Source organism: Strongylocentrotus purpuratus, unplaced genomic scaffold (assembly GCF_000002235.5).
Source record: "Strongylocentrotus purpuratus isolate Spur 01 unplaced genomic scaffold, Spur_5.0 spur5_scaffold_6, whole genome shotgun sequence".
In the NCBI taxonomy this organism is placed as follows: domain Eukaryota; kingdom Metazoa; phylum Echinodermata; class Echinoidea; order Camarodonta; family Strongylocentrotidae; genus Strongylocentrotus; species Strongylocentrotus purpuratus.
The window spans coordinates 32,795,478-32,821,120 of record NW_022145612.1 but is presented as its reverse complement, the minus strand read 5'-3'; the positions used below and the strand labels follow the sequence as shown (position 1 = coordinate 32,821,120).

At 37.3% G+C, this 25,643-nt stretch overlaps 1 protein-coding gene across 1 annotated transcript; it reads right to left on the bottom strand.

The window, feature by feature from the left end:
- Window positions 1-1,978: 1,978 nt before the first annotated feature.
- On the bottom strand, window positions 1,979-11,940 carry LOC752662 (melatonin receptor type 1B-B-like). The gene is made up of 4 exons (XM_030973080.1): window positions 11,656-11,940; window positions 5,379-5,529; window positions 3,449-3,791; window positions 1,979-2,374 (listed from the first exon to the last, which is right to left on the bottom strand). Exons 1-4 carry the CDS (start codon window positions 11,930-11,932, stop codon window positions 2,021-2,023), a joined length of 1,125 nt encoding a protein of 374 aa, XP_030828940.1. The 5' UTR covers window positions 11,933-11,940; the 3' UTR covers window positions 1,979-2,020.
- Between the last annotated feature and the right edge of the window lie 13,703 nt (window positions 11,941-25,643).

The following is a 25,643-nucleotide window of genomic DNA, read 5'->3' as shown; positions in this document are numbered from 1 at the left end:
GCACACTACGCGCTAATTGGTTTAATCTGTTTTACATTGCGCGTATGCGAATAAGGTCAACTCGTGATAGTTATATGAATATTCATTAATCAGTACCCCCAATGGGCTCTGATTGGCTGTATGTAAATGAAAACAAATACGTCATACCTCATTAGGTTTTGTCCCCTGACGCGTATTAACTTGTTGTAATGTGATGTAAAAATAATTAATTCAAGATTGTTTCGTGACAGTATATGGCTGACAAATAAATCTCAAGTTTTAATAAGTCTAAATTAAGTGCGCACACATAAGTATAGATATGGCAAGGGCACTTACCTCTACCTCCATTTACGCATAGTGCTGCGCAAGAATAGACCCATATGCACACGCAGTATTAGGCGCTCTAACCTCTACGCGCACTACTGCGCGCTCTGAAAACGAGTTCAATAGTACTGGAAAATATTGCACTCCTTTTCATGAAAACGAGTGCAATAGGCTCAGTAAATGAATCACACGTGACCGCGCATAACCAATCATTTGATTAGGATCTGGGAGTGAGTTGTACAAATATATATTCTGAAGTCCGTATATCCAAGACACTTTAAACAAAAGATTATACCGATGAAATCTACAAAAGCAAGAAATTAAGACGCAAACGAATTATCACTAAACAAATTTTGGCCAGTAGTCCGATTTACACATGATATCACTTAAAAGATAATTAGGTAGAGAGCTACTGGAGTCAGATAAACATGAACCAATTAGCTGATTATTATTATCTTTGCACATAACTCATTTCCACTTGTCATTTTATGGATGGTACTCGGCCTGCAGGTGTCAATCATTATTATAATTGAGTAACGACTATAATTTGTATATTATACCCCAGTCTCACCTAAGAGACCAACACCACACCAACAACAGAACGAACACAAAATCAAATTACCACCATGTAATGGCCACAAATCGGTTGGTTTAGAGTCGGTTCAGATTATTATGGTGTGGCCGAAAATATATCTGACATGAAAATGTGAAGAGCCTGACTCATGTGACCTCTCACAGTTTACACCACCGCTTCACGACTAATAATGCAGTTCATGAAAATGGACCATTATCCTTCTAAAAGACAGCTCCTCTTTCAGTCCTCATTACAATTGATAATGAATTATTTATATAATATATATTATAAGCTTTTAGCACGCAGATTACAACCCTCCCCCTCCCGTCTATGCAGAATTCAGCCCCTTAATTTCAATGTTAGTACATAAGCCGCTGGTCAGAAAGAATGAGCTTACAAGTAGCTTGTTACACGAAAAAATGAATTGAATGAAAATGGATCGGATGGTGGCTATGCACTAGTGAGTATGTTTCTAATAATTAATATTGCTGAATATTTAACATCATTTTTATTCCTGAAACACTCTGTGAAACTCTTGCAAGAAGGGGGAAATGGGAAGGCTAAACATAAAGCTAATTAATGCCGTTTCCTTTTTCATTTTATTTCTTATGAGTGTAGTTTCATCTGATAGAAAGTCGTGGTATAGAGAAATAGAATTTTCTAAATTAAAAAAAAGGTATAGACACAAGGCTGAATTCGTTTTCACAGTGATTAATGAGTGTATCGACTTGGAGCCTCCGCCGAACACATTGACAAACTCCGCTAGCGATTTAAAAACACCTTTGTTACCATGGTTACGTCTATCCTTTAATAACTTCTTTGGCTAAAGACATTACAACATTGACGTACAATTTTCATACAGTGAAAATTTAATTTCGTAATCAGAAATACCAGATAAGATATGAGAATCACAAATAAACCATCCCGCTGCCTGCATAACGTTCTCTTACAATGTAAATGTATTTATTTCGTTAAAAAACTACCAGATAAAAATATGAAAATCACGAATAAACCGTTCCGCTTCATGCACGTGTCTAGGGGCTGCTCAAATAAAGTGACAGCTACCTGAATATTCGTTATTTCAAAATTCTCGGGGGGAGGGGGGAGGCGTAGCTTTCAGGATCATCGACAAAATGTCAGTATCTAAAGCTGGTCTTCTAAATTGATTGTTCTCTGTGATGCAGCTAAACTATTCGTACAAACCATGGCAGAAAATTCAACATCCCGACATAAGATAAACCTGAAGAAATACATATAACCTTGGCGAAAATTACGATTGGTTGCACCATAGAGGAGGCAATTAATACTACTGTTTGTGTGTGCCAGTAGGGCTGTGAATATGTAGATGTACCTGTGTGCGACGGAGTGGCGGTCAATGATCACGGTCAGAGAATACGGCGCCCACATTGCGATGAAGAAGATGACGATGCACAGTAACGATCTAGCAAGCCTCATATCGTTGGTATGTCTGTTGGATAAACCGTCTTCTTTAGCAACCTAAACCAGAATATAACAAGATAGAATCATAATCTTAGGCGTCGTGTTACACGTTTCGTTATTTTTATCAATACAAATATTAATTGTTCGGATTTTTCTATAAAAAAGGACTTGGTGTCGTGACTCGCCGATATAATGCCGAATCTATCGTGCCTGTCATCCCATCAATGATCTCGAGAATAATTCTTATTATATACCTCACTTTAAAAATCTAGCCATCTGATTGGTCGAAATTGGAGTCGTGATTTTAGCCATGCCGCCTACCAGTCAATAGTCTTTTTAAAAGTGCCCTCACACCCGCCTACCGGTCAATAGTCTTTTTTTTAATGACCTCATGCTGCGATCCCTATTGTTTTACGTTTTAAAAGTGTTTTTGTGCGAGCGCGGACATCATACAGTGCTTTCTGTTATTTATATTTCTGCTATTCCCAAATGATTGAAACTTCAGTCATTTTTCAGGCGAAGATTAACAGACAGTGTCTCAGATTTTCGATGAAGTTTTAACCAATCTTTACTCAATAAAAGAATAAGGTAAGAATTATTGGTAGATTTTTGTTTCAATTCGGCATACATGTCAAAGACATATCGACTGCTTTAAAAAAAAAGGCGTGCCTCGGGGTCATGCCAGAATGTGCACGTTCCCGAGAGCCCATAAGACAATCAGGCCTCTCAAAGCAGTCGATATCTCTATAATATAAAAAATTGTTAGGTGTCCCTGGCATTATTTTCATACACAAATCTAAACAGACCTTTAGGTATATCTGAATACATGGAATCTTGCTCTTGATTTATTACCTTCTTTGAAGTGATGATTGGTATAAAGGCCTACAGTGTATATACCCATCCTATTCATTAATGGCAGTAGGACTGAATTCCTACAGCTATTCAATTTCGTGACTTGTCACCAATTATTCGCTGATGTATTTTAAAGGTTATATAAACAAAACATACCACTGATTTCAAGCAAAAATGCGATAATATGCCTTTGAATAAGAAATTAATGGCCTTGATTACCCGGCTCTAGACACATTAGTAAGAATATTAATTGTGTTTCTATGATGCTAATCAACTTACCCTGTTAAGTCTAGCTGAGGATTTCCAGGCATGGTAGTAAATACGAACATAGCTGTAGATGATAAAACAGAGTGGAACCCCAAAGCCCATGCAGGAGAAATAGATGGTGTAGGAATAGTCAATGGCCATATCCGCAGTGCAAACCATGGTCTTCCAGTCAAAACGATGATCACCCCATCCTACCATGTTTGGCAGATCAATGAAGAAAGAGATGGACCATACCGCTAAAAGCATGAAAGGTACTGTCCGGCGGTTGTAGATGCTGTTATACCTGGCCCAGTGGCATATAATGACATAACGGTTGACACCAATTGCAGCAATGCTCCACATAGAACAGGCACAGCTAAAGAACGACAAGAAACAAAGTGATTAACACAAAGGATCGTATTACGCTCGAAACTTGGTCACAAATCACGTTTAGCAAAAGTCAAACTTAGACCTCAGACTGATTTTTTTTCTCGTTTAACCCGACTTTGAACAAAAGCCTAAATCCAGCGTCAGGTTTTAGATTGTAGAAGAATTTCATTTTCATTTTCATTTCATTCATTTATATTTCCAATACGGGCCAATGAACTTTATGATCATTGTGATCACAAAAACAAGCTTTATCGTGAGCAAAAATTGTATGACAAATATTTTTGCATATTTTACTTACAATTCCAAAGCTCGTCTATGATAAACAAAACAAATGACTATCTTTGTCTCGTGGAAAACAACACATTATTTTTCATAAAAGATAACGTAGGCGTTGATTTGGAATGTATACGACATTGATTTCCGAAGCCTCATGATAGATTGACTTATGAAAGACAACGTTTCCAAGAAAAGACACGATATAGCATACCATACTCCGTAATCTTTAAGTATAAAAACAATTCAAAATACAGCAGATCCTGTCTGAATTAGACTCGAATAGTCGGGAATGACCATTGCATAATATATTACCATGATTATGTTATTACCAAATTTGAGAAACATTTCATTAAGATATGACACGAACAATGACTAGTCTGTCTGATTAAGATTCTGAGTAGCTGCACACTGAGGCGAGTCCAAGATTTGGTCAAGGAAGGGGGAAGGTGACAGGGCAACAGTGCCGAAAATTCCAGAGGGGGCCAAAAGAAGACGATTAGGAGGGGCAGATTATACTATGCTACACTGGTTTTTTTTATAGGGGGCACGGTTCGATGTCCCCCTCTCTAAATCCGGAACTAGGTTTTACCTAAGAAAAAAAGTAATGGTACGACATGACGTTAGATGAGTAGATCAAGCTGTTTAAAGTGAAAGATAAGGTAACGATTCCAACCTTTCATTACAAAGTCTAATTGCCATTATCTACAAAATGTCGCGCAACCATAACGACGACACTTTACAAGATGTGGTGGTATTGGAGTACCAAAATACAAATCTAAGAATATTCTGAACGACAAATCTCCCTCACACCCCCCCCCCCACCTTTATGATGAAATACTAGAGCAGGGTGTAAATCCGTATGAAATAAGATCAAATCTTGATGTACATGTGGATCCTTCCATTTCCATTTTTTCCTTTACAAAAAAAAAAAAAATTACAGCAAAAGTGTACATTTTCTTTTGCAACCAAATTAATGATTTGCAAAATTCTGGATAGTAGCTCGATAGTCAACTTGATTGACGAGATCTAGCAATGGCTTATCTACTCAGAAAATGATCAAAATGGTAGGAAGAACGAAATATATGTATTTATTATTATTATTATTATGATTATTATTACTTATACCGCGCTTTTCCCATGAGGCCCAAAACGCTTATGATATATAGGCCTATTGATATATTTTGAAAGTTGATGTTCAGGTAAGAGACGTCAGTTCCTTAATTGGATGAAGGATTATGTCAGCAGGTCTAAATGTTGCAAGTTAGTTTTTATATGGTATCTTAATACATCCGCTCACCATGTGATGCAGATAACTCCTATGGCTTCACACAACCAGTCTTTGCCGATGAAGAATTCAGCCTTGGTTACGATACCAACGATGCAGAACGTATTCACTATCAGGGATACACCCATGTCAGCCACAGCTAAATTCACGATAAACACATTTTCTGTACACAGTAAAGGAAGAAAAGAGAAGAAAAAACACACATCGTGAAATCAAAACATCAAAATATTGATGGGATGATAAAAATGGTAATTGGTACTAATGATAAGGTTAAAAATGATGACGATGAAGGTGAAAGTGATACTATTATACTACTACTACTACTACTACTACTACTACTACTTCTACTATTACTACTACTACCCACTACTTCTACTACTACTTATGATAATAATTATAAAAATGATAATAATATAATAATAGGCCTAATATCAAAACATAAAAATATTGATGGGATGATAAAAATGGTAATTGGTACTAATGATAAGGTTGAAAATGATGACGAATGAAGGTGAGAGTGATAGTGATACTACTACTACTACTACTACTACTACTTATGATAATAATTATACAAATGATAATCATATAATAATAGGCCTAATATTAATGATAATGATAATAATAATAACAACATAAACAATAATAATAATGACAACAATGATGATAATGATGATAATGGTAACGATCGTATCAGGACAATTACCCCCTGGGCAATCACCCCCCGGAAAATTACCCCCCGGAAAACTACCCCCGTAGGACGATTACCCCCCGGAAAATTACCCCCCGGAGAATTACCCCCCGAGGACAATTACCCCCCAAGGACAATTACCCCCCGGAAAATTACCCCCCGGAGAATTACCCCCCGAGGACAACTACCCCCCGGGGACAATTACCCCCCGAGGACAACTACCCCCCGAGGACAACTACCCCCCGGGGACAATTACCCCCCGAGGACAACTACCCCCCAAGGACAACTACCCCCCGAGGACAACTACCCCCGAGGACAATTACCCCCCGAGGACAACTACCCCCGAGGACAATTACCCCCCATGGACACTACTGGGCCTGGTGGCTCAGTGGTTAGAGCGCCCGTCTCATGTACAGAAGGTCGTGGGTTCGAACCCCGGCCGAGTCATACCAAAGACTTATAACAATGGGACCTTCTGCCTTCTAGCTAGGTGCTCAGCATATTAGATTGGAGAAGGGTAGTAATAATTATGTTATGTTATGCAGGGCCCGCTGGAAGAGCAGTTTCATAACTGAAGTGGCTACCCTGGGTTAATAAAACGTTATTATTATTATTATTATTGTTATTACCCTCGAGGACAACAACCCCCGAGGACAAGTATAATATGTTTTCGTGTACGTTAAATTATTTTGAAATAGAAATTGCCTTCAAGTTATATGTACGGTGCCCTGTCAAAAGAAAATAAATATCCGCTCTCTGGTAATTCATCTCATTTGATTTTGTAACTCCAGCACAGCGTTTTTCAACCGGGGTGCCGCAAGAGAATGATTTGGAAAACGTTGATTTTGTAAAAAAAAATCAAATACCAGAAACGGTTAAAATATGTAATTACAAGAGAAAATAAAATTTGGAAGATACTAAAGTGTCTTCCTTCCTCGCTCGCTGACAATTTGTTGACAGCAAGGCAAATGAGGGCAACGAGAGGCCCGAATATCCTCATATTAGTGTATCAAGGTCATGACCGAATATATCACTTTTTGTATGTACATTCGGCGGCAGTGGCGTAATGAGCAAAAACGTTTGAGGGGGCTGACCAAAAAAATCCGCAGCACCCCACTCTAACATGCAGGCCCCGCTGAACGTTTCGCAAAGTGGGGTCTAGGGGCAAAGCCCCGGCGGGGGTCAAGGGGCGGAGCCCCCGAAGCTCAAGGGGTATGGGCATCAGTGGCGGATCCAGGAATTTCTTACCGGGGGGGGGGGGGACCAAATGGCATGGGGTTAAATATATGTAAAACGATGAAGCGACAGAACGAGGCTTTGGCGGCGAGGAAGCGGAGCGACCAAGCGGGGGTTGGTTTGGGAGTGGGTTCTGGCCCCCTCCCAGAGTAAGAAGCATTTGCAATTTTAGAACGAAAATTAGATGCATTTTTAGGCAATTCCTGGAGTAATATGACGTAAAATTGCTTTCTCCTACCCCTTCCAAGAGTAGGGATCTTTTGCAATTTGAGAACCACATTTGGCGCATTAATGTCCACCGGCACTTCCTGGAAAAAAAACAAGGCCTTCTTATTGGTTAGAAGTTAGAGAAAAGTGATCTGTCACGTCTTGAGACGTTGTATATGCTTTGATGCCGCACATTGCACAAAGACGGTGGTCAGTAGTACTTGCAAAAAAATTCTTGAGTGTATAAACTGTGTCGTTATCAGAGGCGTCGCTAGATCTTTGTCAGTGGGGGAGTGGGGAGGGTGTAGAGGCCACCGATTACAGACAAAAGGAGCAACCAATTACCGACAAATATATTGATGCCAATGTCCAAATGTCTACAAATTTAACCCTCTAAACCTGTGGCCAGGAACTAAGTTATTTTTCAGTCTCCCCCCTCCCGCGCGAAGCGCGGAAGCTTTCACGTTTCATTAAATTATTAGAGAAAGAAGACGATTCGTTGTATCGTGTTCTTGTCTGATTTCAGTTCCCCCCCCCCTCCCGCGTGAAGCACGGAAGCTTTGACACTTCATTAACTTATTAGAGAAAGAAGACGATTCATTGTACCGGTTCCGACTCTTAATCCTTGTCTCAATTCATTTTCGCCCATCTCGCGCAAAGCGCGGGAGCTTTGACACTTCATTAAATTATTAAAGAAGGAAAACGATTCGTTGTACCGTTCACTACTCTTAATCTTGTCTGAATTCAATTTCCCAATGGGCCCCCTTAACGGTACATATGTGCAGTGTTACATGATGTAAGTATGGAATGCCCGGCAGTGCTTGTCACAGTTGCTTCTGGAAAGGATTTTTTTTACTAGTGTTACTGTAAGTGGCCACGGCCCCTTAGTGACTATAAAAAAAACATATGCTCTTCCTGGCCATTTGGGAATGTGTCAGTTTGCAACAGAAATGGAGAAACGCACATTTTGTTGAAAATCATGTGATATCACGAACATTTATACATCACTTGTATATGGAATTGAAAATAAGTCATGGTTCTATTTTATTTGGAGGGGGGGGGGCTGGCGCCCCCAAGCCCCCCCCCCCCCACCAGTACGCCAGTGCGGCAAGGTGCCCGCATGCAGTACTTTAAACAGTTTCTAGTGTGTGGATTACAAACTATTTTTTTACCAGTTTTATTCCTAAATGTGCTCATACGTGTGTGCATAGTACTTGACGAGAGCCAGAGTCATGCAAAATTAATAGTCTGTAAAGACTTTGGGATTTGGGAGAAACTTTTCATTTCTTAAGAGGGTACCGTGACTAACAAAAAGCTAAAATAACGCTGCTCCAGAGAAATGTAATTCTATGCATTTAGAAAAGTGTTGGACAATTACCTAAAACTTACATCCTTCGTGGAAATTAGCAACCGCGCTGGCGTTGCATAAATTATAATAAAAGGGAAATGTGTAGTAATGAAAAAGACAACGTAGAGTATTTGAATGTGTCAGATCGTCTTTTGCTATTGAATCCTGATTGTCCACGGGAGTAGTTGTCATCGGGGGGTAATTGTCCTCGGGGTAATTATCATCGGGGGGTAGTTAACCTCGGGGGGTAATTGTCCACGGGGGGTAATTGTCCTCGGGGGTAGTTGTCCTCGGGGGGTAATTGTCCTCGGGGGGTAATTGTCCTCGGGGGGTAATTGTCCTAGGGGGTAATTGTCCTCGGGGGGTAGTTGTCCTCGGGGGGTAATTGTCCTCGGGGGGTAATTGTCCTCGGGGGGTAATTGTCCTCGGGGGGTAATTCTCCGGGGGGTAATTTTCCGGGGGGTATTTGTCCTTGGGGGGTAGTTGTCCTCGGGGGGTGATTCTCCGGGGGGTAATATTCCAGGGGGTAATTGTCCTTTGGGGGTAGTTTTCCGGGGGGTAATTTTCCGGGGGGTGATTGCCCAGGGGGTAGTTGTCCTAGAACCGGTAACGATAACAATGAAGCTAATGGTTATCATAATAAAGGTAATTATAATTATGATAATAATAAACACAGTAATAATAATTATAATAGTATATAATAATAATGAGGACTCGATGGTAAAATTTTTTAATTTACTGCTTATCTTCGATTGTTTTCAGCGAAAATGTATAACAATGTCATTTCTGATTTACAAATTATGTCTTATGAATTATGGATAGTCAATCATAGGGAATACATCGTTTAGAAATAACTGAAAGATATGTTCGAAAACATTACTCACTCTATATTAAAGTACACAATGTAATATACTCCAAAAATGAAAACACAACAGTTTGCGATTCCCTATCTTTCTGTAGTGTGTAATGAAATTATCGACATATTCATCTCTTCGGATACATTAATAAATGGCATAAATCTACCATTTCGCGTTCATAAATATGAAAGAAATATGCAATATTCATCACTCAAAATGTTACCATGGTTACGGGAAAATAATGTAGTGCATTACAAATTGATGGTCTAAGAATAGCAATGAACACAGGCATACTAAAACTGGTACTCATCAGAGTAAATCGGGAGACTGAACAGAAAGCCTAGGTTAGATTATAAGCAGGATACTTGGCTTAATCATAGTTTACAGAAAATGTTAATGATGCTTACAATAATTGTTATGAAATTATTTGATCTTCCCTCTATGAAAAACATTTTCCTTTGCGTAAAAAGAGATCATCAAAAGAAATATTGAAACGTTGAAAAACAAATGTTCATTTTAATTTTATTACATAAAAATGAAAGGGAACATAAGTTATTTAGAACAAACTTACATGTTTAAAAATAATTACCCAAAAGACCTGAACATGAAATATGTTATATTGTTCGATAAATACCGGGGTCGAGATACTTTTAGTCCCGATGTTTAACAAAATATTATTCAATTTAATAGCTCGCCATTATGTCATGTTTTTAATGTTTCATTAATTAGAGGGGCTTTTCCTAATAAATCGAAGTTTTAAAATTGTTTAAAGAATGTTTTATTATCCGATGATTCTATCATATTTGACATATTTTAATTTAGTTTGCGGCCGGAGTACATTATCATGCACGTCTTTCTAAACTAAATCTTATGTTAAATAGGGTTATCCGCATAATTCCGGGAATACATCCAAGGACGATTGTAAAACAAGTTTATTTTGAATTAAAATTGATGACTTAATAGTGAAATTTAACGATATCAAGAATTCATATCTATTCATCAATGTATTGATAATTCATGCTTTCTCATATCTCATAATTATGTTTGATTTTAACGAAAAGTACCACGATTATAATACCAGATCATCCTACCCCTTGCATTTACCTGAACATCGAACTATATCTGGTCAACATAATTTTCGATATTCTGGCCCCAAAACTCGTCATCATCATTATGTTAAAGATTCTCCGTCTTTGAACTGTAATAAATCAAGATTTAAGATAATTTTTGTGTGTGACAGGTGTTCCTTGGATTTCTACCTTCCGTTTATTTTTGCTTGTTTTTCTGTTGTTGGCTGTTCTTTATCTCTGTGTGTTTGTATGTCCTAGTTCTATTCCTTCTTTTTTTTTGCCCGTGTATAATATTTTTATGTGAAATTTATGTGACATGTTTTTTTTTAATTGTTTACGGCATTCTCGCCACAAGCGTATGCTTTTTAGAGAAGTTGTCACCTGTAAATCATTTTCACCGTGAATATTCAAACATGTGAAAAATTGGAGAGTAAATGTTGAGACAAAATATATGCCGATGAACGATAGACATGATCTAAGTTTTTTTCATTTGTTTCACGTGTTTGTCAAATAGATTGACATAGTTCTCAATATATCAGCGGTCTTGTTACATCAAAACTTAAGTAAAAGTTAGTGCGTACGTTCAAACATCTATTTAGATGTTTGAAGGACTCAATTTATCTGGAAGGTTGGGTTATGATCATGAGTTAATAGTCTGTTTGAACATAACATATAAAAGCACCGACTTTTACGTAAGTTTTAATGCAACAAGACCGCTGATATATCGATAAAAATGTAAATGAAAAATAAACAGGCTCAGCATGTTTCACAAGAGACCACTGTCAATACATACAAATCACCTTAATTATTTAGGAATAACAATAATTTCTGCAATATCAACAGCTGATGATCAGCTAAAAAAATTGACACAAAATATACTCACCGATCTTACGTAAGTTTCGATGCAACAAGACTGCCGATATAACGAGTACATTTCCAAGGATCCCGGTAAACATTATGGTAATAGTCCAGACCAGAATAGCCTTGTATATCTTTTCGTCGTGCACCCTCTCATCCATGGTTTCATTATGACTTTGCCAACCGGAGACGCCGATGTCGTATTCGACATCATTCGATGAGTGCCATAATAAAGAGACATTCTCCATTCTGATCTGCGATGAAGAGAAGTATAAACGTTTCACAAATACATTGTTGCTCATAAAGTTGATTAAATGTTTACCTCTTTTCATTCATGACTGTGAAAATATGTTCGAGAACTCCCATTTCCAATGCATATTATTCATTTCGTTGAATTTGCATTCTTAAAAGAGGATTGAGAAAAACGTATCAGATTATTAAGAAGTCCTCAATCTTTTGAATCCAAAGCATGCATGCATGGATTTCGTTAATGAATAGTGAAAACAATTAAGGTAATATATAACAGATGGGCTCGTTTTCGCTCTTTTTTCGTGTACCAGCCTATACCAGAACATCAACATGCCGTTCTCCGTCAACCATGAAATTTGGAGGACTCTTATGAACGCACAATAAAACCTTGAACAAGTGTACTTTTAATAAAATGAGTCGATTTGAGAAAGTTTGTTTTTGATCTTTGATCTCCTAAACCTCACAGTCGTACGATACAATCGGTCAAAGGAAATGAGCAAACAATTTAATCCGTATATCAAGAGGAAGACGGGAAAGGTCAAGTTTTATTATCATGAAATGAACAAGTGCCTGAGGCTTGACAAACATGTTTTTCAATAGCTTATAAAAATGCATTATCCTGATTAACGTTTTTAAGTGCAACAAGCTATATACCAAAAATAAAATGGCGGAAATATCTGAAGAGTTTAAAGATCTTAGCGATGAAGAGAAATTTGTAAGCATAATGAAACTTGAGAATGAATACATAACTGATCACTTCTGTAAGTATATTAAAACAAGCATAAATACTCGAGGGGGATTTTAATATTCCACCCATGTAAGTGTATGCCTTAAATAAAATTAAACGTATATACATAGAAAATCAATATCGAAATTATCATTCTCATTTGTTACGTATCTTTATTGTCAAACATAGGCCGGTAGTGTCATATCATTTTGTTGTAATAATATCATTTACCACTGTATAAACAGGCTTCATTGTTTATTGTTAATTTGCGATTCCTCGCGAAACTATACCCCTTGTTGATTTTCTTGTTTATATGATTTTTTTTATTTATGTCTTGTGAAACAAGATGTTCATGTATAAGAATGAAGTTTACTAATAAATTCAAATAATGCGTACAGGAGCATTGCTTGGCAACGGAATTATAATATTATGTACCGTTAAATCATAATCAAAATCATGTCAATCTCTATCTCCATTCGTGCTCCATTAAGGATTGATATTTTGTCTTATGTCTTGACGATGGATTGTCAAATTAATTTCATTTCATGCTCATCTAGAAACTTGCTTTATTGTCTAAATTGTAATGGTTGAGGGAAACAATTTATTTGTGAGACAGGAGATATATTAATGAAGAATGACAATCCATCGTCAACACGTAAGAGATTTATAAAAAAAAAAATCAAATCCTTAATATAAGTTAGCAACGTATCAAGATATGTAAAAAGAACAAATGCAGAATTTGATGTTATACCTTTCTCTAAATGAAAACACAAGATGAAACTGAACGTAAGACTAAAGACAATTATCTCATAAATTTCTTTCAGCCAGAGCTTAACAGTTCTAACTTCAACATATTATAGAGAACGATGCGGTTTTAAATGAATATGCATGCATAATGTATTTATGACGTAAACAAGTTTTACTGATATTGCAAAATACACATTACATGTATCATGTAGTACAAAATTGAGATAGAGATGGACATGACATGATTTTTTACTAGGATGACATAATACGATAATCCGTTGCTAAGCAACGCCCAGTTAAAGCGCAATTCACTTGTATGCATTTTTTGTATACATTTTGATGCACTTGTTTGTCATTTGTAATTTTGAATTTACAATCTGAAGGAATAAATTGAAACCTGTAATAGTGAAGAAGTGAACTCTCAAGGATTTGAATTGCAATTGTTTTATCATTATTATTTTTATATTACCGCGACGGAGGATCATCCAATTTAAATATTGTCATATTTTTATATATATATAGGCCTATATATATATATATATATATATGGGACAAAGCCCTAAGGGGGACAATTTGTTATACGATTTCTTCGTGTACGGAACATCACTTTTTCTTTTATTTGTGTGTATGTATATATATATTAAAAAATTTATCCAAACTTTGACATAATAATTTTACAACATTTAGAAAGATTCTTTAACTGTTTATCATAATTTATATAATTATAATTATAATTTATATAATTTATATAATTTTTATAATATTATATAACTGATGACATTTGAAAATGTTAGGTTTTTTGTAATAATATTTCTTAAAATACTGCTTATGTTATCAAAGGCTGGACATACGAGAACATAATGAAATTCATAACGCTGTACTAAGAGATTACATAATGAACACAATTCCAGAGGCTGACTAGGCGTATAACGGCATTTTAAAGTGACGGGCAGATGACTACTACCACATCGAAATTTTTACAAAGAGATCTTCTGTCTCTAAAATCCAACTTTAACAAATATTCTTCCATACCTAAAAATCCTGTAACTGAATCATAAGCGATTTGTATTAGGTTCTTTATTCCAGTTTTGCAAATAAATGTCATTAATAAATCTACGATCCATAGATGATTTCGCCCACTCTTTTATGAGGGGATATTTTCAACCCATATATTTGACATTCCGCTTATGACTAAGATACTTCGGAATTTCATAATTCACCTAGATTCAAATTCACAATAATTATCGTATAGTTTGCGTAACCAATTATAAGTAGCACACGTGAGCCTAGATTTCTTTCCCTGAGTAACTCTAACAATTTATCAAATGCCTCTCCAGTTTACTAGTCAAAGCATATCTAAAACCTTCACTACCAAGGGTGTCGATTTGTATCCGTGGTTGGGGGGATGATAGGTGCCAAAATATTTTCGGCAATGGATCAAAGCAACCAAGGGGTAGAAGTGTGTGGCATGTTGCACCCCCTTCCTAAGCGCGTAGCCAAGGGGTTGGGTGCAGGGAGGGAGGAGTTTCCTTCTCCCCGCGAAGCGCGAAAGCTTTGACGTTTCATTAAATTATTAGAGAAAGAAAACGATTCGTTGGACCGTTATCGACTCTTAATCCTTGTCTGAATCAAGTTCTCCTTCCTCCGCGCGTAGCGCGGAAGCTCTGACGTTTTATTAGATTATTAAAGAAAGAAGACGATTCGATGTACCATTCTCGACTCTTAACCTTTATTGTTTGAATCAAGTACCCTTCCTCCGCGCGTAGCGCGTAGCGCGGAAGCTCAGATGTTCATTAGATTATTAAAGAAAGAATACGATTCGATGTACCATTCTCGACTCTTAATCCTTGTCTTAATTCAGTTTCCCCCCCTCCCGCGCGAGGCGTTGAAACTTTTACGTTTCATTAAATTATTAGAAAAAGAAGACGATTCATTGTATCGTGTCCATGTCTGAGTGCAATTCCCCCCGCCCTCCCGCGTGGAGCGCGGAAGCTTTGACGTTTAATTTAATTATTACTCTTAATTCTTGTCTGAATTCAACTTCGCCTATTCCTGCGCGAAGCGCGGAAGCTTTACCGTTTCATTTGATTATTAGAGAAGGAAGACGATTCGTTGTATCGTGTCCTTGTCTGAATTCAGTTTTCCCCCTCCCACGCGAAGCGGGGTAGCTTTGACGTGTTATTTGATTATTACTTTTAATCCACATCTGGAATCATTTTCGCCCATCCCGCGCGTAGCGCGGAATCTTTCACGTTCCATTAAATTATTAGAAACGGCCACTAATTAGGCCCATTAGTGACTATACAAAATATTTGCTCTTCCTGGCTATTTGGGTATGTGTCAGTTTGCAACAGAAATGGAGAAACGCGAATTTGTTGAAAATCATGTGATATCACGAAATTTATAAATCACTTGTATGAAATTGAAAATAAGTCATGGTTGGATTTTATTTTTTTTATTTTTTTAGGGGGGTGGCTAGCGCCCCCAAGCACCCCCCTCCACCAGTAAGCCAGTGACATAGGCTTACATCAGCTTTTAAATGAAACAAAAATAAGTTGTGACATAATAATCTTTCTCCAAAAATGTAAAATGTTTTAGGAAATATCAGGAAATAAAATGAGTGAAAAAAATAAACAAAGATACAATGACGTGAATTTTAAAGAAACAAAGATACAATGACGTGAATTTTAAAGAAAGGTGAACGGAAACAACATAGCAACCAGTGAACTATCAGTCATACTGATGTCCGAAAATCGTTCTCCTTGTCTCCGATCTCATCACGAATTCGTCACAGATTTCATCTATGTTTACACTGTCCAGGATTGTCTGATGTGCATTGCAGATTGCTACTTTTGCGCTTCGCGTTTAACATTTAGCTTGTTGCTTTTTAACGCTGCGGCTTTGCATTTGGCGCACTGCATTTCTATGATGCTGTTGATTGAACAAATTGAATAAATTCATCAATTCCTGATGAAGCCGTATGAGCGAAAATTCAATTTATTCTTGTCTCATATACGGTTGTCTCATTTACTTCGTACATGTATATATGTAATTATGAAAATGAGATAGCAAAATGTGTTTATTGATGGTCATCTTGCGAGTAATAACCATTAACTACTCTCATCGGGCTCTCATCCTTAACTTTTCTCTTATTTTTTTTTTTTTTTTTGATGGTGAATTATTGGGGGGATGATTGTACAGGGCATCCCCCCACCTGAAATATTGGGGGGGGGGGGATATATCCCCTCCATCCCCCCCCCCCCCCGGGATCGACACCCATGTTCACTACACACCATACAATTTGCAGTGTCATGGCTCGATTTAAGCAGGGTTTTGATTCATTTTCTATAATGCACTTCAATACTGTAACAGTCTAATTTTTCAAACCTCCACACTTCACACCAATACAATAAAATGGGGATAATTAATTAATCGAAGAGCTCATTTTGAATATCAATTGGTAAGCACACATTCTTAGCTTTACAAATTAGATCGAACATGCATGGATATCTTGGATAACTAACACCAAACGTGAATTCGGGGTACATGAAGGCTTGTGTACGACCTTTCCCGCGGGTTGAAAATAAAATGACTTTAGTCTTATTTGCATTGACCCATTTATTTTCAAAGCTCACAGCAGATGATTGATAGTTGAAGATTGTTAAGGCAGATTACAACTCTTCAGCAGATTCTATCGTGATTATGATGCCAGCGTATAGCAACACATAAAGTATAGGATTTAAACATGATATGGTTTTACGGACCAGACTTGTTAAGGATGCGAGAAGATGATATAAGTTGTCTTCGTATCATTACCTTCTACGGTGGAAAAGAACACCGTCGTAAAGCTTCTGTCAAAGTTAGGTTGCGAGAAGATGAAAGAAATTGTCTTCATATCAGTACCTTCTACGATGGAACAAGAATGCCGTCGTCAGGTTTCTGTCAAAATTAGCTAGTTTATGCAAAACTACGTCACTAATAACAACCAAGTAGTCATTAGATTGGGGAAATCCAAATCGTAACACGTAATGATAAGTCAGCTCATTTAGTATTCAGATGTTTGTTGTTATCACGCTGAATGACAAATGACATGCATTCAAACGAGAGACAATATGCTCCCCCGTATAGCACGTCAAGTAGAAGAGAAAACGCACGGACTAATCATCATGACAGTGTATCGAGATGTGTCCCCGCCTGTCAGTAATGCAGCTTTTGCTCGTCATTAGTATCTTCATGATCTTGATAATCGAAACCTGTCAAGAAATAGAAAAAGGACATTAACAAATTGCTAACCGAAATAGGAACAAAGGAACATCACAAATGATAAAGGAGATGCAAACTAGATCATTCTATCAGTAAGATAATGATGTGGATAATAAAATGGAAAGAACGCGTACGTTGCTAACTTTTGTTACAGTAAGAATACCATAATGATCATCCTTCTCCTTCATAGCATCACGTATACTGCATCACTAATATCCTTTGGGAAGTTATTATTCTCTATTTGCCACTTTCCACCACGCATGCAGGGGCGGCGATCCCGGGGGATGTTTATCGCCCCCCGGAAAATTTTTAGAAGTGAAGAAAATAGCAAATACTAAAGACTGCAACACAATTTTAAGCTCTGGAGGGCCAAGAGTGCAGCGTTAAGACTAATACAAATGCAAAAATCTTCCGCTCCCTCACATAATGTCCTTCAAAATAGACAATACTTACTGTAGAAAATTTGTATTCGGTTAGTATCACCGTGATACCAACGGAATACAGATTTCCTCTCGTATTTCGCCCCCCCCCCCCTCCGGTTATGACAAGAAATCGCCGCCCCTTTACCCAGGTATTGTAAATAATTATGGTACCTGGTAGGATGAAATTCCTTAAAAGCTTGAGCACCTTCTCATGGTAGGTCGGATAAAGCTAGGGCTATTAATTTGATGGCAGGCCCTCAAGGAAAATAGAATTAATACTGATCAGGCTTCCCTGCAAAAAGAAGACATACATTATTATTATATAATCATCATTATCAAAGATACAAGTTTTATCACGTTTTTTGTTACGGTAATTTCACAACTATTCATTAGTGTGAATTAATTAATGAAGCAAATATCTATCTTGAGTTTGTCTTGATTTGCGGAGGCGTGTATGGCCTTCATGGATCTTGAAGATTAGTGTTACCACATCAAGAAAACATTTCAAAATTCACATCAACTCAGAATGGCCGTTGGTAAGAAATTTCTCCGAAGATACAGGAAAATGATGTTTTCGAAAAAATTCTTCCACGAGGAAAAAATGATCTGAGCACTTTACTGGCTGACTTTGGCGGTATTAGTAAGCGTTGGAGATCGAATTTAAAGACGCTTATGGCGACATAATAGTTTTAGCCGCTTTTTTCTTCTTTTAAAAGCTCTCATTCCTAACTGTGAAATGGAGCAGGATAAACGCTTTGATCATCATAATGCACTCGTACAGTAATGTCGTGGATCTGTTGCATTTAAAAGAGAGAATTGGTTCAGTTTAACTGACAACGCTTGCGCTACACACTCTCGCGCCTTAATTTCTCTTTTAAAGTGTTCCGTTGAGAAATTGTGCGAAGGATTATATTAAACATTTGAATAGACGTAGCGACGCCGAGGTAAACCGCATGCTCATTACACCTTGCATGATCTACCTTTTGATTTTTTGAAAATCTTTGTTTAGAATTCGCGGAAGAGCGGAAGAGATTAATCAATCAATTCAAGCATTGCTTATCATGTTATCTAATGGTATTTACCAATTGTTTTAAGCAATTTAAATTTTGCAAATTTATGGAACGTTAAGGTGTTGTGCCCCTTTCTTTTTTAAATGCGGGATCCGCGCCTGCTTGAAGAAACATAATTATTTGTAACTTGAGGCGTTGCTCTTAATGACATTGAAATTCGATACCACCAAGAGCAATGCCATGTCTGTCAATTTTACGAAACCTACCATGAACACTCCTTGTTTGCGTCTTTGTGATGAGCCTCTGAAAATAACGGAATCCAAGAAAACAATGGGCGTGCACTTACAACCCACTCTCAAGGGGGACAAACAAGTTGGTGATATGGTATCAAGAGCTGGAAAGAGAATATTTATGATAAATCTGTAGGCTTCGCCAGGCATCTGTCCCAAGATGTGACCTAGTCAATATAATTCTATTCATGTTAATATACGTCCTCTAGTCTTGTGGAGTATTCACCTCCCTTTGGTCTCCTAGCATCACTGCAAGTCAGTACAATGACATTAAGAAAATCCATGTGTGTCGCATCATCATGAAGGACCAGTATGTCCCTTACGACCATGCTCTAGAGCACCTCTCCATCTGCCGTATGTGGGAGCGGCCAGATCAACTACTGGATTCCTTTGGTCGTAGTCTGTTGAAATCTCCCCGTCACCGGGATCTTCTCCCTCCCTTACGTAGTGATATCTCCTCTCGTCGCCTACGCTCTTCACATCTTCTCTACACACCACTCCCCTGTCGGACTATACCCGGTATTATTCCTCAACGATACCCACAATTTGTTATACTGCTTCATTCACCTTGAACTATAATCTTTGCTTATGTTTCCACTTGCATTTTCATCTATTGACTGCTACGTTTGTATCTCTTCTTCAATGTGCAATATCACATAATAACAGAATCAGTGAACAAATATCGATGTAGAACAGCTTACATACTTCTGGATATTTTTCTTCTTTGTCAAAGTTATCATTACAACTTTATCGTCAATATAATATTTAGTGCATTCAAGGTTTCTTCACTTTGTTGTTTCTGAGGTAAGATTCATTTGCCAGTTTCGCCAAGTTCGGGAGCGTCACCTCGTTTTATCAATATTTAAACTTAGCCTTAATCTTTTATATCTTATTGTATTTTATATGTATAAATATCCAATTAGTATTTCACCTGCATGTCATTGTTGCATTTAACCTGTACATTTTGTATTATTAAACTTCCATTTTATTCAAAACAAATGTTAATGTTAGTAGTAATTAAATGAACACAATATTTGTTAAGTTTTATCTTTCCATGTGTTATCAATGTAATGTTATACCATGTAATTTCGGCCCGATTTATAAATGTTAACCCCCCCCCCCCCCTTGAAAAAATCCTGCGTACGCGCCTGGTCATAACTATGAACTATCTTTGCCATCTAACGGTTTATTTGCAAGATGTGATAATTGTTAATGATGCTGGTCGCGCAATTAAAGTCTGCAATTCCACTGGGAAGTGGCGCAGGTGCAATTAGCGTTGAATTGTTGAACCTTCATTTTACACAATGGGCACATTGTGTCTGAAAACAACGCAGGCATCCAAGATCCCTTTGATGTTTGCAGATATTTGTTTTCTTTCACTTCAGCTAACGGGAAAAGGGTATTTTATAATGTGAACGCTGTGGAAGCGTCGTGTATGAAACAAATAACGGGTAAAAATATTACAAGCTCTCATAACTTCAAATTAAATTCAGGTTAAATTAGGATTGTATTATGTTGGAATTTTCTTCACCTCAATTTCTTATCAATTGTGTAGACTACAGCAGTCTTAATGACTTAATGCGGAGCCCAGTCTGGAGTTTTTAAGTTCATCTTCTTTTGTCCACAAGTACTCGGTGACGACAGATTCAAGACGTTATGCCTGCTAATTTTCCTTTTATGAGCAGAAAAGAGATATCGTGTGCCCTTAATGGTAGGTTTACTTTATGTGGCCATGGCAGTTCCGATTGCCCGAAACGTAGTGCGCCGTGGGATTTTGGCAATTTTTTCTCTGTATTCAATTTATGTTAATGCTATGTTCCCACCATCACGATTGGCGCCACGATTGGAATTGTTGTCTTAATCGTGAAGTAATTGTGGTGATCCTATCAGATATTATAAGATCTTGAGGTCAGTCGTGGGAATCTTATTTATTGTAGGAAACTTTTGGACGGCTAAAAAAAATTATACGATCAACACGATTAATTGTCAGTCGTTATCATCGCATCAGATCGTAATAAAACACAACATATCGCATCTAATCGTGCTTCCTAATCGTGGTGATCGGGATCAACCTTGGAAAAGGCAAACACCACGCTCTGCTGAGATGCAGTGGAAGATCCAGGGGGGCACAAGGGGGCACGTGCCCCCCTCCCCCGGCCAAAAAAATGTTGAAATCAGCCCCAAACTCGACAAAAATGTACTGGCAAACAGGGACGCGCAAAGATAAGTCTATTGCCGAAATATTTTAAGTATTCAATTTTTTTAAAACATTTTTTATTTCACATCTCTTTCAAAACACATCAAAAGATATACAAACAAATCATTATAAATTAAAACAATATAAATATTAAAAAACATTTATTGACATGGTACTGTGAAAGAAGGATGAAGGGTGTATGCGAGGGATCAACAAAGGCCATTGGCCTGTCAAGGTTGATCCCCTAAATTACCACCCTTCAAGAGAAATACATTATACAAAATATAAAAAATAAAAACAATCAAACAAACAGATATTTGTAAGCAGAGTGCCTCAAAGATCCAACCTTGGACCTCTTTTATTTATTATTTATGTTAATGACATGCGCAATATTTCTGATAAATTGAAGTCTATTGTATTTGCTGATGACACAAGTGTTTTTATGTCTCATTCTGATGTCCAGGTTTTACAAGATGTTTTTAAGCCAGACATTTTGAAACTTTCTAATTGATTTTTATATAATAAGTTGATTTTAGATTATGCTGATGTTTCTTACTCTGATTGTACCTGATAGTATGTTTTAGATTTTTTTTTCTGTTCTTGTTTCCTGTATGTGTGTGTTTCAGGGGTAGGCTTTCTTATATGAAATCCCTCCTTTCTGCCTTTCCCACATGCTCTCATAAGTATGCCAAATGTAATTTTGTATCACCATCCTGGTTTTTTTTTAACATTCCATTCTTTATTTGTATGTTCTAAATGTTTTTAATAAGAGTGTTGAATAAACTTTGAATTATTACGGTAAGTAAAGTTTTCATCTAATGAGTCTTCGATAAATCTTCTGATCCATGATATCTGTTATTTCAACTCCACCATTCTTATACAAATGACATATTTGTTATGTTCTTATTTTGTCAGGTTTATAAGGGAAATATTTCTAACCTTCTATTACAATTAAAAAACATTTTTAAAATTTATCTGCTAAATTTCTCTCTCTGCCGGTTTTAGTTTGTTTGTTTTTCATACTTCAATAGTTCATGTAATCTGGCTACTGCATAACATGATGTTAAAACATTTTAAGAGTAATAAAAAACGTATGTCTCATTTCCTTTAGAGTGAAGAAAATGTTGCAATTCTTTTGTATATATCTTTTGTTAAGTTACAAAATCTTTGAATGGTTACATTCACATAACCACAAATGAATGCACTCTACCAGAAGAGTTTTTCTTTTTACTGTACATCCGTCTCAACTTTGTTCTGAGAGTAAATGAGTAATCCAGACAAAATCTAATTTCCTCTATGTCCTAGTAAACCTTGTACTAAAAAACTCTCCCGTTAGGGACACATTCATGTTATTTTACCTTCTATAACAAATGCTAGAACTCTGTGACCAATTTGCTCTCAGCATACTAATAACCGCGATTTCTGTAGTTTATAACAGTTAATGAACATGTTAATGATAACACGTTTTATGAAACAGCACATTATGAATAATAAAGGAGATATACGAAAGGTCAGACATGAGATTTAGTAGCCGAGAGGTGAAGGTGCTCTTTTGTAAAACTGATTCCATTGAAATCATCATGGCTTATTATGTTCTTCATGACTTTTTTCATTACGCTATATCTTGGTAAATTAAAAACCATGAGAATTGAGTACGTCGTCGATCATTATTGTCAGTACACGCTATCATTAGTAGTAATTGCTGATTATATAGGCTTGTGTCATAAGTCATGAACACAGTTTTCATAAAGGTTCATAGACATGAAGTTATACAATTCGCCTGGGGCTGCTGTCTTGCTCGAATATGATTTTTTACGGTTTTTTTTTTGCCTGACTGCTATGAAAGCATATGAATGTAAGTAAGCGGCCAGGGGACTGACGGCTTATAGTCCTCTCCGAGGGACTAGACGTTGTAATGAGGATTATTAAATGCCTTACCAAAATGCACTGCTCTACCACTGAGCATTCGGGTCTCTGTTCCCCCATTCTTTATTTGCGGGATAGCGAAGTAAGCGAGCAAAATGTTTGACATTTTATTAAAGTGACCAGTGGAGTAAAATCTTTCTCCATCCTGTCATATTCGTTTAGACAACATACATGTATGTCTGCTCAGTACACAGACAGGGCAAGACATTTCACTCACCATTATCTGCAACTAATGTGGAAGTCAAAAAGAAATCAATTTGATTGTAACTTTATGTATTTCATCATAAGTTCATCGTATAAGTTCAACTCATATTATAATGAAGGCTTACTACGCGTGTCTTGCTCAATATCTGTGGGAGTGGCAGAAGGGGCACTTGCCCTAGACAGCACTCGAAGAACCGCAAAAAGTGAAAGAGAGAGAGAGAGAGAGAGAGAGAAGGAGAAAGGGGAGGAAAGAAAGAAACCAATCATGGTCCAAAATGAATGAATTAATTATAATAGAGAAAGAAATGAACATTAAACGTAACACATAGGCCTACTTGACTCGTATCATTAATTATCAAAATTCGAAACTCTGTTTGACTCCGGGTTGACAGCCGATAATTTTTATAATGCCAAAATGTGGGCATGCAGCGAGGTGGCCAAAGTGAATAGCCTATAATATAATCATGTCGATATTTTTTTTTAACATAATGATTTTTTTGCTCGCTTGCTTTGCTCCCTCATTGAAATTATTAACAGGCCCGATATTCATCCTACACTTCAGCCCCCCCCCCCCCATGAAAATATACAGGGTAAAGTGCATCACGGGAGATTTTATTTGGAGATGAAGTGCCCTTCCTAAATTACCACGATCTACTCTCGACCACTCCTTGCATATTATAATCTATTATTCTTACTCCCTACAGTGCATCTCTGTGGAGCATAATGTTGCATAACCTTCTTTAAATGCATGTATGAGCTCAAATATCTAAGAAAAAATAAAGAAGAAGGAATACTACCACCACTACTTCTACTCACTGGCGTACTGGTGGGGGGGCTTGGGGGGCGCCAGCCCCCCCCCCCCCAAATAAAATTGAACCATGACCAAGTAAAGAAAGAGAAGAGAAGAAAGAAGGAGAAAAAAAGAGGAAGGAGAGGAAAGAAAGGAAAAGAAAGAAAAGAAAGAAAAAGAGAAAGAAAAAAAAAGGAGAAAAAAAAAAAAGAAGAAATAGGAAACATAAGAAAACAAACAAAACAAAACAAGACAAACGAAAGAGAGGAGAGAGAGAGAGAGAGAGAGAGAGAGAGAGAGGGGGTGGTATTAAGAGCCTAAGAGAAGAGGGGTGGGAGTAAGAGAGCAAAGGGAATGTTGGGTGGAGTCGCCACGTCGAAGGAGCAAGAAAGATACGCATAGATAATTATGTTGCTGAGTCGGGTCCGCTGTGTCGGTATTCTTGCTCTATCTAGCTCGTGTACTATATCAATTTAGAAGTTTGAAGTCGGTGAGATGTTTAATGTCGGTCGGCCGGTTTTTTTCTCCCTACGAACTGTGACTTTTTATCGGACAAAGAAAAGAAAAAATTAATTCAGACAATTTCTCTGATAATTTAACGAAACGTCAAAGCTTCCGCGCATCGCGCGGGAGGGAGGGAAACTGAATTCAGACAAAGTGAGTAGAAATCAGTACAACGAATCGTCTTCTTTCTCTAATAATTTAATTAAACTTCAAAGCTCTCGCGCTTGGCGCGGGAGGGCGAAAACTGAATTCAGACAAGGATTAAGTGTCGAAAACAGTACAACGAATCGTCTTCTTTCCCTAATAATTAAATGACACTTCAAAGCTTCCGCGCTGCGTGCGGGAGGGGGAAACTCTATTCAGACAAGGATTAAGAGTAAAAATTTAAGGAAACGCATCGTCTTTTTTCCAAATAATTTAATGAAATATGAAAGCAAGGATTAAGAGTAGAAATAAGTACAACATATCGTCTTCATTCTCTTATAATTTAATGAAACGCCGAAAGCTTCCGCGCTTCGCGCGGGAGGGGGGGGGGGGACTGAATTCAGACAAAGATTGAGAGTAAAAAAATCATTGAAAGAATCGTCTTCTTTCTCTAATAATTTAATGAAACGTAAAAGCTTCCGCGCTAAGCGCGGGATGGGCGAAAATGAATTCAGGCAAGGATTAAGAGTCGAGAACGGT

Coding starts and splice junctions, on each gene's coding strand:
- LOC752662 (XM_030973080.1), bottom strand. CDS start 11,932: ATGAGCAACAATGTATTTGTGAAACGTTTATACTTCTCTTCATCGCAG. Junction 3,792..5,378: donor GGAGTTATCTGCATCACATG/GTGAGCGGATGT, acceptor GTCGTTCTTTAG/CTGTGCCTGTTCTATGTGGA. Junction 2,375..3,448: donor CCTCAGCTAGACTTAACAGG/GTAAGTTGATTA, acceptor ATTCTGGTTTAG/GTTGCTAAAGAAGACGGTTT.